The 18,104-nt window shown below is 41.3% G+C and overlaps 2 protein-coding genes across 8 annotated transcripts; one reads left to right on the forward strand and one right to left on the reverse strand.

Annotated features, from left to right (window-relative positions):
* Positions 1-1,899: 1,899 nt before the first annotated feature.
* On the reverse strand, positions 1,900-4,294 carry LOC133108176 (transmembrane protein 276-like). Of its 3 annotated transcripts, none has more exons than XM_061217632.1 (3): positions 4,259-4,294; positions 3,063-3,168; positions 1,900-2,818 (listed from the first exon to the last, which is right to left on the reverse strand). In XM_061217632.1, the coding sequence occupies exons 2-3, from the start codon at positions 3,150-3,152 to the stop codon at positions 2,291-2,293; spliced, it is 618 nt and encodes a 205-aa protein (XP_061073616.1). In that variant the 5' UTR covers positions 3,153-3,168; positions 4,259-4,294; the 3' UTR covers positions 1,900-2,290. The 3 variants fall into 3 exon arrangements, with proteins under 3 accessions (XP_061073616.1, XP_061073608.1, XP_061073600.1); XM_061217624.1 differs by having other exon boundaries at positions 3,802-4,288; XM_061217616.1 differs by having other exon boundaries at positions 3,772-4,288.
* Positions 4,295-9,440: 5,146 nt separating this feature from the next.
* Positions 9,441-17,262, forward strand: cep72 (centrosomal protein 72). Of its 5 annotated transcripts, none has more exons than XM_061256705.1 (14): positions 9,441-9,547; positions 10,012-10,139; positions 10,483-10,675; positions 10,928-11,042; positions 11,522-11,700; positions 11,987-12,039; positions 12,162-12,207; positions 12,637-12,825; positions 12,918-13,126; positions 13,496-13,607; positions 13,981-14,153; positions 14,611-14,737; positions 15,281-15,413; positions 16,389-17,262. In XM_061256705.1, exons 1-14 carry the CDS (start codon positions 9,457-9,459, stop codon positions 16,579-16,581), a joined length of 1,941 nt encoding a protein of 646 aa, XP_061112689.1. In that variant the 5' UTR covers positions 9,441-9,456; the 3' UTR covers positions 16,582-17,262. The 5 variants fall into 5 exon arrangements, with proteins under 5 accessions (XP_061112689.1, XP_061112699.1, XP_061112709.1 ...); XM_061256715.1 differs by having other exon boundaries at positions 13,499-13,607; XM_061256725.1 differs by having other exon boundaries at positions 11,525-11,700.
* Positions 17,263-18,104: the final 842 nt, after the last annotated feature.

The raw sequence follows: 18,104 nt of genomic DNA on the forward strand, positions 1-18,104 counted from the left end.
CCTTTTCATCCTTTTATTTGACCGTTGTTGTTAGACACAGGTGCTCACAAGTATGGAGAAACAGCCTAGCACAGCAGGAGTTTGACGCTGTGACTGAGGGAGAGGGCAGGAAAGCTAAGCACTCTATTATCTTCTTAGACAGCCACTGAGGTGGACATGTAAACAATCGCTGTGGTAACCATGAGATCATTAAGAAAATGTTGATACAGACATTCCACATGATACAGACATTCCACAATTCACTCAGAGAAAATACAGTTTAGTCAAGAATTGATTGTGTAATTGACAGGATAAATTAATTAATTCAATAACTGTTTCAAAAACACAATAATTACCACAATAATGACAGTTTTCAAGGTTTTTATATTTACATAATTGTTCTACGACTTGAATTCCATTCTGTAGCAAACAGCCAATGTTGTCCTGGTTGTATAAAACTCCAGACTGATGAATCTCCTGATAACCCTAATGTAGAACAGAGAATTACAGTGCGCATACCCTGACCAAAAAAGCCTGTAGTAGTTTTCAAATAAATCTTTAAGCCATTTCCATCATTCCACAACATGTGTAACTGCAGAGATGAAAAGCAGAATGTTTCCAAGCATTTCTTTTCACTTTTAACAACAATCAAAACACAGAAATGTCAAACCCATTTTTAAAATATCGCTAAGAAATCAAAGAAGGGAATATTTCGAGAAATTAACCTTCTGGTTAAAGCAGAAAATCGCAAGAGATTTAATGGTAAAATATGACCAACTGCTAATTAATTCAAACAAAAGTGATTCATAGTTTTCCATAAAATAAAAATCTAAAAATGATATACATAACTGGTCTCAGTACTATGCATACAAAATATAATTATCTTATTGAATTCTGTCCTGAATTGGAGATTGGTGGAAGCAGCCCAGGATGACTACGTAAGTGCTGACCTCGGCACAACCCCTTTTCTTCTGCAACTGAACAGAAGGCCGGGTTCGCATCATCCCCTCCCTGCCTGGCCACATGGGGCTGACTAATGCACTAATGCCCATAGGCTCTGTTGTAGCACTAGCTATAAGAATGAGAGATGATATCACCAGGAACTGGCTCAAATCAGCTTCACATGCAGTCCATACTGTTTCAAATGTAATATTTCTGTTTCAAACAGTTCAAAATTAAATGGTATGCACTGTACATAAACTGAATAATTTCTCCCCTCTCTACTAAAGTTAATGCGTGGTGAGATGCAAAATGCAAAATGTCTGCTAACTGTGCATCATCAAGGTGGGTGCTACACATTGGTGGTGGCTGAGGTGAGTTTCCCCTCTTCTCTGTGAAGCACTTTGAGAAAAGAATTATATAAATGTAATCAATGATCATTATTGTGTTGGTTATACCATTCAATCTCTCAAAGCGCCACAACCTAAAAACAGCAAATATTTGTTGTATCTCAATTATAATCTTAACCCTCATAACCTTGGCATCAATGTTTTAATTAACAGTAGTGTATTCCGTATTTTCTGTTATTTCATGTCTTTGTGTGTGTGTGTGTGTGTCAAAGGTACATGAAGACCTAACCATGCAATCAAAATGTTATTGATCTTGAATGTTCAGCTAACAGCAGCCATGACACCATGCCAGGGCTTGGATGCTACCACTTATATGTGACTGTGACTTCAGGCTAACCGTCACTGCCACTACCCATGAGCAATGTGGAGAATGTGGCGAAAACTGGGCACTGCTGAAACAGAGATAGTGTGCTCATAACACTGGTGGAAATTGTGTGATCCGATCAGCAGTATACCTCACAAGCACTGTGTGTACTAGTTGGTCTCAGTGCTGTGCCTCAAAGGTTTTTTTTATATTGTCTACATGTAAATACTGACATATCAGAAACTGTTTTCAAAATCACAGCAGTACACTGAAAGGGCTTGAATACATTTTATTCTGACATCGACAGCCTAGTGGAGGAAGACCCAAGGATCATGTGCCTCTTTCTCAGAACAATAGCTTGCTTTATGTTGAAATGCATTTGGAAACAATGCCTTCCACTCCACCCTCCCTTTAGCCAAGGGCTCTGTCAGCATCATGCATTTCAATTTCTATTCATTACACTGCAGCAGTTGTGTGCTTCTCATTCAAATACCACTTTAAATGTTTACTTGGGTCAATGTATAGGGGAAGTGATTTAGGTTTTACCACGGAACAGGTCGCACATACATTGCATTTGTGGCCACTGTGTCCATGATATGAGTGTCCACCAGGGGGCATCAAAGGGATTAGTTTGAGGGAAATGACACCTGAAGCCAGTTCAACCCAACCTCTGAAGGTCCAGCAGGTACCTGCCCAGTGCTTTTTTAGTGGACAGGCACCCAATCGCCATCAGTCCTTTCAGCAGACACTTCAGAACACCTTCCGCAGCCCCAGGAGCAACCAGAGAGGTGAAAGCCTTGGCCCCAGGCACAGGGGCCACAAGTGCCGGCAGGCTGAGGGCCACGCTCCCCAAGGCTCCAGCCACATTGGCTGTGAACAGGCAGACAGTTAGCGAGCAGCACAGCGACGAAAGCGCAGAACAGCGCGACATCACCACCAGGGTCTCCAGGGACAGCCAGTCGTGGAGCCCCAGAAGAGACGCAGAGCCCAGCAACAGCACGTGGGCGGTGGAGTGGTCCTGGCTCAGCCACAGGAAGCCGAAAGACACCAGCGCCGGGCTCAGAACTGCCCCTGCCCACTCCAATTCCCCCTGGACACAGAGCACAGCTGCGCAGGAGAGGGGCAGAGAGCAAAGAGCTGCAGAGCTGCCCACGAGGAAGAAGCCCACTGCTGGAGCCCTGTGGTCCTACAGCAAGCACACAGCAAAGCCCTCAGTGTCATTTACACAATCATTTCATAACATAACCACACTCACTTCAGATAAAACAATTTACACAATCATTTCATAACATAACCACACTCACTTCAGATAAAACAATTTACACAATAATTTCATAACATAACCACACTCACTTCAGATAAAACAATTTATGATTCCAACCAGCCTTAACTACAAAACAAGACATTTTGGAGGATCATTTGAAAATTACCTTAAAAAGTTGAAAAGCTGCATGCAACGCAAAGAGTGACAGAGTGATGTTAGATAATGCAGCAATCCACTGGTTTGGGCTGACATCCATCAGGAATAAGCTTCACCTGAGTTACATGATTAATATGCAGCATTTAATTGGCAGTTGACATTGTCTAAATAATGCTCTCATAAAAAAAAAAAAAAGATGCTGAAATTTACATGTGCCTTCTTGGATTTCAGTCAAAATTAGATTATAAAATACGTAAGATACTTGTTCAATTGAATTAGCACACATCCATACGGGAGGACCATATAACTGTAAAAAAGTACTGTAAAAAAGTACAATATCCCACTGTGTAAATCGGCCTGCGTATCACGCTGTACGTGCTGGAAAATTAACAAAGATAATTTTCAAATAGTTTGAAGAACATTCCTTCATTGACTTTAATTGTTAATAAATGAAAGCAAAAACGTGGCCCATGTTATAGAGCAGGTCCTTGTGAGTACAATAAAAACAATATATTGTTTTTACCATTTATGGTTATCAAACTGTAGGTCTCGAAATTAGTAGATATGATACCCCAAAAGTGGAGTGAATAATGTGTTTTTTTCCTCAAAAGTATATCAATGGTCATTACTGCAGGATCGCATTATGAGTGTCATGAGTGAGAGGTCGAGATTGAAAATAAGCCATTTCCCCACAGAAATACACACAATAAGCTACTAACCTGTCCTACAGGCTGGTAAACATTACTCACGGTAAAAATTTCGTTATGGCAATAACAGAGCAGCAGGAACTTCAGCGGACATTGAAGTTTATGCAGCACCCTACAGGTACGCTCGTTCTTCAGCCTGTCCGACGACCGATATGCATAAGTTGACTAGCTATCTCCGTCAATTGAATTGAATCAATTAAAAAGCTCCACATTGATGCACATAAATCACGAACAAAGAATGCAAAGTGAGATCGGTTAACCGGAACAACGCTGATTTTTGTCCGATGCACATAACCTGTCAAATAGGCTAGCTATCTAGCAAACGTAAAATAAAAAATAAAAAATAAAAAATAAAAAACATCGATTTGCAGTTTTGTCATTCAATGGTAGCCAGGCGTGAACGTAGGTATAGATAGGGTAAATTATCGATCAAATGATAACTTATTATAGGAACTTTTATAGCGTCCCTGAAAGCCCTGAGTTAAATAGCAAAACTAACAGTATCAAGACCGTTCTTCTTTTTCTTCTTCTTCTTTGGTGAGGTTTATCGGTTGTGGAAAACAATTTGTGCATTACCGCCACCTACTGCATGTATTAGGTTATCTCGAATTATACGATCACTGAGCACTATATTAGGAACACCTGGACACCTACTTTATTTATTTTATTTTATTTTTTATTTTTTGCACAATAGCAAAGACAGACAACAAAAAAAGAGATTATCACAGTTTAAAATGTGCAAGGTGAGACATGAAACCCTACTGGGCTTATATGGGAGCCTCACCCAAGAGACACAATGGTCAGAAACCATTGCATACAAATTATAGAAAAAAGAACTACAAAATCAACTATTATTTAAAGCAATCAAAGATAATTATAATTGAGAACAATAACTCAGTATACAATATTTATACAGAATATAAAATGAAGAAAGAGATAAAGAGAGAGAAAGAAAGAAAGTGTGAAAGAGTGAAAGAAAGAAAGAAAAATACATGTAAGATACACAATACAAAATAAAAGCAATAATAAAGTAAAACAATGAAGTAAAACAACCAGTCCCACCAGAATTATGCTTCAGGCCACCCCCGGGCCGCAGCAAAGAGTCCACCAGGGCGCACCCACATCCCGTCCCTGACAGCCAGGGGAACAGGATGTGGGCCCACCCCAACAAACTCCTCGCCACAGCCCGAAAACGGCCCACCGCACAACTCCGGAAGCACTGAACAACTTAACAGATAAGACAAATTATTACAAAGTTGCTGTTACATTACTGATGAGGTAATTTTTTAGACTCTTCTTAAAGGATGATAAATAGACTATTTTTTTTATAGTCGGGTAATTGATTCCAAAGACAAGGACCCTGATATCGCAAAGTAAATTGACCAAGAGTAGTTCTAAAGAAAGCAGTATGGAGATCAGAAGACTGTCTTGTGGCATAACTGTGAACTTGGTTGTTGGAAAAGAATATATTACAGAAACTAGGAGGCAAGAGATTCATTCGTTGCTGGAAAACAAATAAGCAGACTTGATACACATTTATATCATAAACATTCATAATTGCAAGTTTTTGGAACAGAGGTTTCGAGCTAGCCCGTGGTTCAGAAAAAGTAGCTATTCTAACAAATCGCTTTTGTAATGTAAAAAGGTGTCTAAGGTTTGATCTGTAGGTGCTTGCCCATACTACATTACAATAGGAAAGAAAAGGATAAACTAAGGTGTAATACAGAGAAATAAGAATTTTTCTAGGTAAGACATGTCTTATCCTGCTGATGATACCAATATTCTTGGAAACTTTGTTGCAGATAAATGATATATGTTTTTTCCAATTTAGATTTTCGTCAATGTAGACTCCTAAAAACTTGGCGGACTGCACTCTGTCTAATGAATGATTAGATATGTAGACCTCTTTATTAAGGGTTGTTTTTTGTCTATTCTTTGGTATGACCAGCATATAAGATGTTTTTTTGATGTTGAGTGATAATTTATTTTTTTGGAACCAGAGATGTACTTTACTAAGCTCAGTGTTAGTTTTACTAATCAGGTCTTCACAATTTCTATCAGACAAGAACATATTAGTATCATCAGCAAAAATTATAAAAAACATATTTTTGGCAACCAAATATAAATCATTAACATAAATAATAAAAAGCAGCGGACCAAGTACTGAACCTTGTGGTACACCACATGTTAAGTTCTTATAGCTAGATTCAGTACCATTCCATGAGACAAACTGTTTGCGATTTGTTAGATAGTCACAGAACCATTTGAGCTCAGTCCCCCCAATACCATATAGTTGCAGCTTCTTTGCCAGAATATCATGATCAACGGTATCGAATGCTTTAGATAGATCAATAAAAACGCCAATAGTAAATTCATTATTATCCTTGAGAATCGATCAATTAGTTGTACCAGAGCCATCGCTGTAGAATGTTTTTCCCTAAATCCATATTGACGAGTGTATAAAAGATTGTGTTCATTAAGAAAAGCTGTTAATCTATTGTACACAATTCTTTTGAGTACTTTGGTCAGACAAGGCAGAATAGATATTGGTCTGTAATTTGAGAATTTAGACATCTCATCAGATTTATATACTGGGATAACTCTGGCCCACTTGAGTTGATCGCGACAACGGCCTGTGGAAAGAGAACAATTCAATATGTGAAGAAGAGGTTTCATTATTACAGGTAAGCATTGTTTGAGAAGACTAGGCTTCAGACCATCATGACCAGCTCCCTTAGGTTTGAGCTGGGATACAATGTCCTCTAGCTCTGACATCTCAATCAGACTGAACTTGAATTGTTTAGGTGTCTGTATGTCAGGGAATTACATAGAGCTATGAGGTATACAATCAGCCAGTAGAGGTCCAATATTGACAAAAACGTCATTAAATCCATCAGCAATTTTTACAGGATCAGTTATTGACTTATTTCCCTGTCTATCTTGAAATTCTTGACACAATATTGCATTGGAAGGAGTCTTATTCATAATCTCTTTAATAATTGACCATGTTGTTTTCATATTGTTACTAGACTCTGTAAGTTTAGTTTCATAATGATGTCGCTTGGCAATTCGTAGGAGATGATTAAGTTTATTCCTATAAGAGGAATACAACTTGAGATTCAAAGGAGATGGGATGGTAAGGTATGCTTTATAAAGGTTGTGTTTTTTTCTTATGGATTTCTTTAGCCCTTTTGTGAGCCATGATGTAGGTTTTCTTTGACACCTTTTTGTTTCCTGGTAAGGGAATGCAATATCAAAAAGTTTGAAAAATAATTGGAAAAATATATCATATGCTTTCTGGGCATCTCCCTCCATCTCCACTGAATGCCATGGACTTTCATTCAATGACAAAATGAATCTTTTAATATTGGACTGACTGAAGTTTCTAAATACTGCCACTTGTTTGCAGTTTTTGGGAGGAGTAATCTGTGCTAGATGGAACATAGGGAGGTGGTCAGATAGATCTGCAAATAGAACACCTGATATGCCAGGATCATCAGTTGAGTTACTAAATATATTATCAATTAAGGTTTTGTTTGTAGCTGTCATTCTTGTAGGTTTGGTGATGATAGGATAGAAGGCAGAGGCACTCAGATGGTCAGCAAAAGCGCAGGATTGGGGGTGCATTAGATTTATATTAAAGTCACCCAAGAGATACCAACTTTTGTTCACTGATAAAATTTTGCTCAAAGTAGTGGTAAGACATTTAATAAATGAGTTTTGATTGGAGTTAGGAGGCCTATAAATGCAACCAATTATAACATTGTTCTGCTGGATACCAGTAATAAGTTCAATGAATATAGCTTCAGCATCCTGGCCTCGTGAAATTTCTAGGTCAGGGCGAAGAGAGAATTTAAGTTGATCCTGCAGAAATAGGGATACGCCACCACCAATCCTGTCTTGCCTGTAACAAGGAATATGATTATAGCCTTGAATGTTAAAAAGAGACACTTTCTCACTAGTTAACCATGTTTCTGTTAGGGCAATTACCTTGAATTGTATGGAAAATAAAGAAAGATAATTGGTGAGATCATCAATCATACTTATTCATGCAATTATCTAATCAGCAGTGCAATGCATAAAAGCATCCAGATACGGGTCAGGAGCTTCAGTTAATGTTCACATCTACCATCAGAATGGGGAAGAAATGTGATCTTGGTGATTTCAACCGTGGCATGATTGTTGGTGCCCGAAAGGCTGGTTTGAGTATTTCTGTAACTGCTGATTTCCTGGAATTTTCAAATGCTACAGTCTCTACTCAGAGTTTACTCAGAATGGTGTGAAAAACTAAAAAGATCCAGTGACTGGCACTTCCACAGACAGAAACGCCTTGTTGATGAGAGAGGTCGAAGGAGAAGGGCCAGACTGGTTGAAGCTGACAGGAAGGTGACAGTAATGCAAATAACCACACATTACAACAGTGGTATGTAGAAGAGCATCTCTGAACACACAACGCATCAAACTTCTAACTGAATTGGCTACAGGAGCAGAAGACCAAAAAGTCTAAAGAATATGTCTAATAAATACCTAATACAGTGCTCTCTGAATGTACATGGAAGGTGTTGATGGTCAGTCCCATTCTCCTGTGTGCAGTTACAGCTGCTGAGAGTGTTGTGTGGTGCCTCTGGTGTGTGGGCTGCCAGGGCTCAAGCATTGGCATGTATCTGTAGCTCAGTGATATCCTCTGAGGCTGCTTGTAACCTCCTGATGTTGAAGATACACACTGACACATACAGTGACACAAAAACAAGATAATTAATGAATACCTTGAATATTAAATGAGTAGATTAATTAATTTTAAAAAGTTACCAAGGAGACCCTCAGCTCTGCATCACATTCCATAGAAAATGAATACGGGTCCATTTGGACCCATGTGGTGCGTTCTAGGGGTATTCAATATGTTGTGCATTCTAGGGTTACGTGGAGTCACCATTTAGGGGTGGGGTGTTACGTCCTCTTCCTGCTGCCCTAGTCGCTGTGTGCAGTTTGGTGTGCTGTGTGTTTAACTTTGATTGGCGGCACCTGTGGGGAAGACCTTTGAAAGAGGAACAGCTACTATCGGGGTTCCACGCTGCCTATATTTCTTTGTTTGGTCATCTGTGTCTCCGTTTTATGTTGCGACCGGCCAGGGGGGCTGGCTGTAACAGTAATCAAAGGATAGTCCTACGTAACTAACTACTGTCAAATCTCAACAATCAAGAAAACTCTACACTGTCACAGCAAAACTAGGAGTCATCTATATTTAACTTGGCAAACTTAGCTGGCTCATTACTCAAAACCTTTAAGACTGGACCACGGCTAAAATGTAAATTGGAGACTTGCGATATTTTTTGCTACCCCATCTGTTCCATACCGAGTTGATAATTGGCTTCATGGTAAATGTAAACGAGGTGCATGAACATCTGTAAATCAACTACTCTTTGTGTATGTCATCATGTGCCAAATGGTCCGCCCAACCATTATAATATGTCAAGTCGATATTAACAAAATTTTAGTGACATGGTATTGATATAATGTCAGCTAAATTGATAAATCGCTTGTCAGGTGAATCTTACTTACAAAGGGAAGTTTCACATTATCTGAGATCAGAGTTACTGCAGGGCACGAACACCATAGGTCAGTGCCTTGCCTTCCGCTGTGTTCACGATTGTAACTCGATGTGCGCATGCTCAAATCACAAACGCTTCTTTTGAAAGTATGGCGGCGGAGCACTTGTCAGAAACGGAACGTTTGTCAATAACTGAGCAATGGATTCGAGAAAAGGTTCAGCTTCAACATAATTGCTTGGGTAATACATTGCTAAATTGAAAGCGACCAAACCAGCAAATACGAATATATGGTTGTAACAGCTTGTTAATTTTAAAGTCCATTATTTTTACTGCTGGAAAAACAGTTTGGGTAATCTGGTCTAGCTAGCTAAAGCTGGCTAAGTGAAGCTAACTTACTGCTGGGCACGAACAGTTATGTTTAGTTAGCTAAACGTAAACAAAGCAATACATAGCAGCATTTATAGAGAACACTGACAATCATGACACCAAACCTATTCATACGAGGTAGGTGTAGGCTAACATACTGTACAATGTTCAATAACATAGCCAGCTAGCTATTGTATATACATAACTTACTGTATAAATTAGTAACGTGTTAACCGATTTTCAATGAACGATCTTTTGCTAGGGTTCGGTAAATTCGAGGGCCGTTAGATTTGAATACACATCACACTTAAATACTGGTATTGGTGAACGTTTTCAGTGGACATCAAATCTCTGTGTCTCCCGGGGTCATACGAGGGGAAAATCCGTCACCTTGGAAACTCTCTGAAGAACTTTGCCCGCCTGAAAGTCTTGGACCTTTCGCACAATGTTATTTTTTCTGTGGAGGTGAGAGATCTTGTCAAGCTACAATAACGTTTCCCCTTTGCTTTGTGCCGAGAAAATTCTACTGCTGTAAAACGGGAGTATATCACATGATTTAGCCTTGCTACACAGGTGTATAACTATACAAGCTACCGTCTGTGTGTAAAATACTTGTATATATATATATATATATATAAGTGTCTAACGTAGTTATAGAATAGAATAAGAATGAGGAAATCCAAACAGCGCCTAAACATTCCACTGCATCTTCTAGTGCTGTCCACTGTCACTGTAGCAAATCCTGTGTTAATATTTGTCCTGTTATGTTTTGATATCAAGAACCAAACATGTCACTGCGCTTCTACAGGGTCTGCTGCACTTGAAGATGCTGGAGCATCTGAACCTGTACTACAACAAAATTGCTTCCCTTAGGGAAGTCCTACTCCTGCGTAAGATGAAGGCGCTGAAAGAGCTGGACCTCCGGCTGAATCCCGTGGTGAAGAACTGTGTTGACTACCGTCTCCACCTTGTGTATACGCTGGCTAATCTGCGCTTGCTTGGTACATGGCCACACGCATAGATAGCAACTCAACAATCTTTTTAATTGAATACAGTGCTGCAGACATTTGACAGGTCTTATTACCAGCATACATTATCTTTGTCCATTTCATGTAAACCTATGCCTGTAATAAGCCTACTCTAACGTGTTTTGTGAAAGTTTCACTGAAAATGTAAAAAGATTTGATTATAATTGTGAGTTTAGTTTTACCCCTTTGAGTACTGTTGTTCCCACCCCATCCCCACTCTTGAAGATGACTGCCCGGTCCGAGATTGCGAGAGGAAGGCATCCCTGCAGCATTTTTCCTGTCAGACAGTGGTTGAATGTCAGCGGATGCCCTGTTCTGTGTCAGATACGGTGAATTACAGGTGCATGCATTGCTCAGAAATGCAGTTCTGGATTTAATGTGCCCTTTTATATGACAATAAAGCCCAATAGTTATTACTGAAGCAAGAACGCATGCCCGTTAGCTACTCTAGCAGGCAGATACTGCAGTAGCAGACACTAACAGAAACAAAATCTTTACGAAACAAAACAAATCTTTATAACGGGATCCCCATCGAGAGTAAACAGTATTGGATATTCTTTTGTCTGCAGTGTTATTTCTGATTAAGCCCTAGCTGGGGAAACATTCAGCTCTGTATTCTCAGTGTGAATCCTGTAGCCCTTTTTCAGTAGTTCTGTTACTGTGTGTGGGGTACTATATGCCTGCTCATAGTACAGTGCGAGCAGGTAGTAATGCTGTTTTTATGGTTATGCATATTTAAAGAGCAAAAGATGTGTTTTCGGCTCAGTGCTGGTTTCCCAGTGACTTACAGGGTGATGAAGTAGACCATATGTCTTGCAGTAGCAGTCAGGCCAGGATGACTTCAGTGAACCGACTAACCCGGAAGCCCTCCATCCTTGAGCACTCTGATGACGCAGTCCTAAACCTGGTTGTCAAGAGCAACTGGGATCTGACCAAACCACCAGCCCTCACTGGTTCCACCAATAAGAAGCTGGAATCAGAGCTGTATCCCTTGCTGGGTGAGGTGGGCGGGGTTTTGACTGCCTGTATGTGTTACCTGCGGGTCGGTTTCCTCTCATACCCAGAGACAGCAGGAAGAAAGACAGCTCTTCTTTTGTTTCTCTATAAACATCCACCTGAGTCTCCTTTGATTCAACGGTTTTGCTGTCAAGTTTGCCATCTTTATCTTTGAAACAAGGCATCTTCTATTTGGAATAGCTGTTGTTCAGATTTAGTATTTCTTAGTCGCTTTCATTTTTCTTTTTGTGTGGAAACGCACAAGTTGATGGTTTGTCTACTTTCCAGATAACCTTGGGATAGGTGAGCACAGGTCTGAAAGCGCACCGCCTCCAATGCAGGTGAGCCTGTCTGACTTGACTTTGCTTGGCTGTGCAGGTTTAAGCTTTTCTTTCCGAATGTGTGTGTGTATAAAGCTATAACTGAGTTGTTGGTGCAGTTTATTTTAACATATGTCTTTCAGGATATGAATAAATCCATCCTGAGGCATCCTGAAGGCCTCAGAGACCGTGAGTGCATTTTTAAAAACAACGTACCTTAAAAATATATCTCCGCTTCTATGCGTGTACTTATCTGTTTACAATACATAAACTGTCATGCAAGGGCTAAACGTATGCCTACTTCTCTTGGCATTTACTATATTCATACAGCACAGGTGTTGGGATGTTCGGTTGTCTGTAATTGGACCTCCACTCCACTAGCCCTAGAATTCCTAGTGGTGTCTTTCACACTGTTCTTGGGACAAAATTTCTACTGATTCCCAGTTCCAGTTAGGCAATTAAAATGTACAAAATTAGGAAGCAGCTATCCTTGCTGTAATTATTTAAATAATGGCTGTGATTGAAACACAAAATATGTGGGTTCAGGTCATCTGCTCCGTTCTGATCACTCATGCTACTCTGGTTTTGTGTTCAGTGTTGCATTACTTTGTCTTCCAGGGCACCAGACACACTCCAGTGTGCAGTCTCCAAAGGGTGGGGCCTTCTATAAGAGCACCGGTTCAGTGAGAGTCAGCGAGGGCCTGAGGGTCTCGTTCGTCGATGCCAAGAAGATCCGAGGCCACACTGGGTCTGAGAAGGAGAGGCTCAACAGATTCCCTGCCAAAGGGAACTTCACCCCAAACCCTGGTGAGCAGAGGGATGCAGCAAGTCGCCCATCCTCATTTGAAATGCTTCCAAACAATGTATTTCTGACCATCATTCTATTGTTTGTCCGTTAGGAGGCCCTGTTTCCCCACTGCCTCCCCACGCGTCCACTTTAACAAGCCATCCTCCCAGCCCTGCCGCCACTGACCGCAGTACCCAGAATGCCCCGCTTCTTCCCCCTCCCCCCAGACTCCCCCCAGACTCTCAAAGCCCCCTGGTCCTGGTCAGCCCCCCCATGGAAAGGGCTGTCCCACCCAAAGAGAACTCCACCAAGCAGCAACTGGTGAGAGAGGCTCCATTAATTGACCAACTTATTTTACATGATACTGATTATTTGTATGTTTGATTTTATGGGTATTCAAATACTTGTTCATTAAATTAAATGCAATTGAAATGAAAGTATTCACTCTAAAATTCTGAAACCTCTGTGAATTTGATCATTCATAGTTATTATTTTCTGCATGGAAGGGTGACTGAATGGTATTGAGACATTGATAATGTGTCACTCAAACATTAACAGGTTTTAAAATGTCTGACGTCAGAACATAACAGTCAATCTAATGAGGTACGAATAACGTAGCATAACATAATGTGTAAAATAGCTTAACTTTTCTCATAGGTTTAGGTTTCGGTATTTTTGTGTCTTTCCTAGCAGAATTCTGGTCCCAAGGAAACCTACAGAAGACCCCTAGAGTTGTTGCTTGGTCTAGTAGACAGACACTGGGATGGCAAGAGGTCTCTGCAACACAACCAAAGATTCCTCTGTAAGTCCCCGGATGTAATTTACAGTAAAGCTGTGTAAACTCTATTTCAACATTCCTCTCTGGCACAATGTGAAAATATGTCTCCAGCAGAAACGTTCAGATGCTGCTTTTTACATTTTGCAGTGTAAAACAGGCACATGGCACAGGCCTGACCCTACTTTTCCTTTTCTATGTCAGTTACATGTCTTAATTTCCGGTTTTCCGCTCATAGTAATAATAAAGAATCACATTTATATAGCTCTGCTCATCCCTTTCAGTCATCTGAAAGCATTCAGCACCTGGCCTGGTCATGGTGACCATTTTGTGGCCAATCAGTCCAAACTTGAGCATATGTTAATCTCCTGTAAAATCTAATTATCCATTCAATCCCCAGCTCAGGCCATTGAGGTACTCTGTACAATGAAGCAAGATGGCAGAGGAGTAGAGGCGAATGGCCTGAGAGTGTCTACGGAAGTCCTGAACTCAGAAAGAAATAGACAACAGAAGGAACACCGAGCAGGGATTGAAAGCCTCTCTGAACAGCTGAAACATGCTCACAGCACCATAGTAAGACTTAAGTCATATGCATGTGTAGAGCTCACCGATTAATGTGTATGTTATTGTGTAATATGCATGTTCTGTAATTATAACTGCTAATTCAGGATATAACTATTTTTTCTCATGGCCAAAATGATTTCTAAAAAGTTGATTCAGCAATATAATTACGTATTAATTTGGTCTGCACTACAGTGAGTCTGTAGCTGATGACACTCAATAGTACAATAATGAACTCAACTCAGTTAATTAATTTAATTTATTTTACTTGTTTCCAGGGCAGTTATTCAGGTTATGTTTGTTTCTCTGTGTCCTGATTTCCACGTTGCACAGTGCTGAAGTAAATGGAAATGTACAACAGACTGCCGGTCTTTTTCCATAACCTCTGTTTGTTTCTGCTGAAATTGAATGTGTCATTGCATTTGCGCGCACACATGCAGTGAGTATGTGTGTAACTGCTGTGCTGCAGGAGGATCTGGACCAGCAGCTGAGAGCTGCTCTGGAGGAGAATGTGTCCCTGCAGAAGCAGCTGATCAGAGTAGAGCAGAGGTTACTGGCCTGTGGGAGAAATGGCCTGCCGTACCCCGAGCTTGCTGGTGGGTGGCTGTGCTTGGATGTTATTGTAAGGTGTGGAGTGGAGCCTGGATGAATCGTCTGCAGTGATTGACCTCATGGGCTAGAGTCAGGACAGGAACACATCCATGTCCTTTGGCGTCGGATGGTTGCCTGTACTTGGAGAACCCGGTCGAGTGCAGTGGTTTTAAGCCTTCCTGGTTAGAACCGCCGCAGTTGCAGCGGGAATGTGGGGAATGTTCTAGTATATGATGAGTTTGGTCAGTTGTTATTTATTCAGTATTATTTTTTGATGGCATACTGGACAGCAGTGTGTGTTGGTGTGGTGTTTGTGTGGGTAATTTTTTGACAGGTCAACAGAGGACGCAGTTCTCTTTTACAGTGACGACCTGGGTGTGTGGTTAGTGTTGGCAAGGTGTCAGTTGTAGGTTGCGCTGGCCCAGCTTGGTTTGTGTTGGCACGGTGTCTGTTCCTTCAGTGCACCGTGGGTTGTGTGAGTACAGTGTGTTTCTGTATCATGGGGTTTGTTTATGCAGTCTGACGTTGCGCTGTCTTATCGCTCTCAGAGGAGCAGGCTGCTGGTGAGGAGCTGAAGGGGGAGCTGGAGCGGATGCAGAAGGAGGTGGAGCTGCTGAGAGTGCGGGTGAAGCAGGCGGAGAAGGTGCAGGAGCTGGCTGACATGCTGCAGGAGAGCCACAGGTGAGCAGCGCCACAGTCCAGTCAACAGGCCCCAGAACAGCGCCACAGTCCAGTAAGAGGCCCCAATGACATGAACCACAGTCCAGTCAGAGACCCCAGAACAGCACCACAGTCCAGTAAGAGGCCCCAATGACATGAACCACAGTCCAGTCAGAGGCCCCAGAACAGCACCACAGTCCAGTCAGAGGCCCCAGAACAGCACCAAAGTCCAGTCAGAGGCCCCAGAACAGCACCACAGTCCAGTAAGAGGCCCCAATGACCGGAACCACAGTCCAGTCAGAGGCCCCAGAACAGCACCACAGTCCAGTAAACAGGCCCCAGAACAGCACCACAGTCCAGTCAGAGGCCCCAGAACAGCACCACAGTCCAGGCAGAGGCCCCAGAACAGCACCACATGTGTTTCAACTTCAGGGGGCAACACAGTCCAAACTCTGGCAGGGAACCAGGGTATCTTCAATACTTTTATGATACTTAGCATGAATTACACTGAGGCAAGTGTGTGTGTGTAATGATGTAAAAATATGTCATCTGCAATGAATTGCTAACGTTTTACTGGGCCAAATGGTGCACATAGTCAGGTTGTGGTAGAACATTCTATACATTTAGCTTAGTTTACAGCCTCTTTATCATGTAGTGTAAAATTAATATTGTTCAAACTGGTTGCCAATGAGAAGAGTAGCTTTTCATGCAATTTATAATGCATTGTTTTGCCCTGTTAAACCCCCCCTCATAGTTCAATGCATCTGTTGCTAAAAGCCATATCTCTCCCATTGTGGAGTTCTTTACAGGTATCTAATAGCATGCTCAATTTGCTGAAATATGACACGGGAACTGCAAACGGTTGTATTGTATTACTCTTTATAGCCCTACAGTTAAACCAATGCCCATTTGAATTCACGTGCCTTCTTAGGACACCACACGTACGTTAAGGTTAATCATTGATTGTGTTTTCTGTATTCGTGCGTCTGGGTGCAGAACGCTGGTGTCCACCAACGAGCGTCTGCTCGCGGATCTGGAAGAGTGCCGCTCACGTCACAGGGCGGAGATGGAGGAGAAGCAGGCTCGCCACAGGGCTGAGGTGGAGAAGCTTCACTTCAGCTTCAGCGAGCTGAGCAGGACCCTCAGCCTGATGTCCGGCATTAACAAGGCCAGAACCCAGGACGGCTGAAGTAGTAGTAGTAGTCACACTAGTTATTTATTTATTTTAATTTTTAACTGCACTTAAGTGATAGGAAAGTGAGGATTCATGAATCTCAAAATGGGTGGTTTACTGAAAATAACCAATTGACTGAGCAGCTCAGCTAATAAAAACTCTTACTCGAGAAAAACACTGTGATTGGTTCAGATCAGCTAGTCGCGCTCAACACATTATCATCAACAATTTGAAGCTTCACTTTCCTATCGCTTGGCTTCGGGGTGTATATTTATTTCTTCTTGGGTGTACAACATGTACTTTAATATTTGAAAATTTATGTTGTGTACTTGCATACCTTTATGTATGTTGTTTCTTATTTATTATTATAGTCATGGCATTAACAAATGTACTGACCGTTTTGAGTGTTGGAAGAAAGCTGAATCTACAATTCAGAAGATCTAGTGCCTGTTTTAACTGCAAACCCTTAGTGTCTTCTCCAGTTTGAGAAGTTGCATTTCATCCTGTCCTGAAGATGAATGTGACCTTTGGCCAGTTGTTGTAGCTATTCATAACAGACGCACAACATCTAGTGTTATGGACTGCTTATGTATGCAACAGTAAGTACAGCTGTCACTGTAAAGCAAATCATGTTACCCATCTTTGAAATACTGGGTTTCTGTAGCTTCAATTTAATAAATTGTTCCATTAATGCTATTGGGTCCTTGTGTTTGCAGCAGGGGTTTTTGCAATGCTCGAGTATTGTGTAGACGGTGCATCTTGGAGCGTCAGTAAATTAAATGAGATAAGGGAGCCTGTTTTGCCTGGATCGCGCCAGACATTCATGAGCAGTGTGGAGTGTGCTGTCTCCATAAGGTCATGGACACAATAAGTGGAACATATTGTTTTCAAGAGAGGGAGGAGCTCATAGAGAAGCAATCATAATGTGTTCGGAATAAAATGGAGCGTTCATGTTCAGGAAAAAGTGGAGCGTATCTTGGCTTAGCATTGTTTAAAATAGTTTGGGGTTTTCATTGAATCTTCGCATGTACACCTGCCCTATCCAGTTACCAACTGGCCCTCATTCAGTGCCATAATTATACATCAGGACACAGCTGTCTCCTTCCACACTGAGGTATAACTAGAGTGCACAAATCCCTGGCCATATGTAGATGCAGTGGGGCCTATGTTTTTAAATCTGACTAGATTCTGCTATGACCTGGATATTCCGTTTTGCTGGCGATGGGGATGGAGCCCGCTGGAGAAATAGTTCTCTTGGTTTGGCTGCTTTGTGATCTTTTACTGTAGTTCCTTGAATGCTTTTACCAATTTCGGTTTGATAACGTAATGGAGCTTCCTAAGACTCATTGGCTGTGTGATACTTCATGATCCCTGCTGTGAGAACACGCTCCATCCGAAAAGTCAATAGAGGAAATAATAGAAAACCCAAACTATAGGTGTTTCTCTGGGAAAACCACTCCAGCATCCTCACAAGCAGACCCATGGTGACTAACCTACTGGGAGTGAATTATCTGCCTTTGCGACATACAATAAAAGCT

The sequence above is a fragment of the Conger conger genome, chromosome 1 (genome assembly GCF_963514075.1).
Source record: "Conger conger chromosome 1, fConCon1.1, whole genome shotgun sequence".
NCBI classification, from domain to species: Eukaryota; Metazoa; Chordata; class Actinopteri; order Anguilliformes; family Congridae; genus Conger; species Conger conger.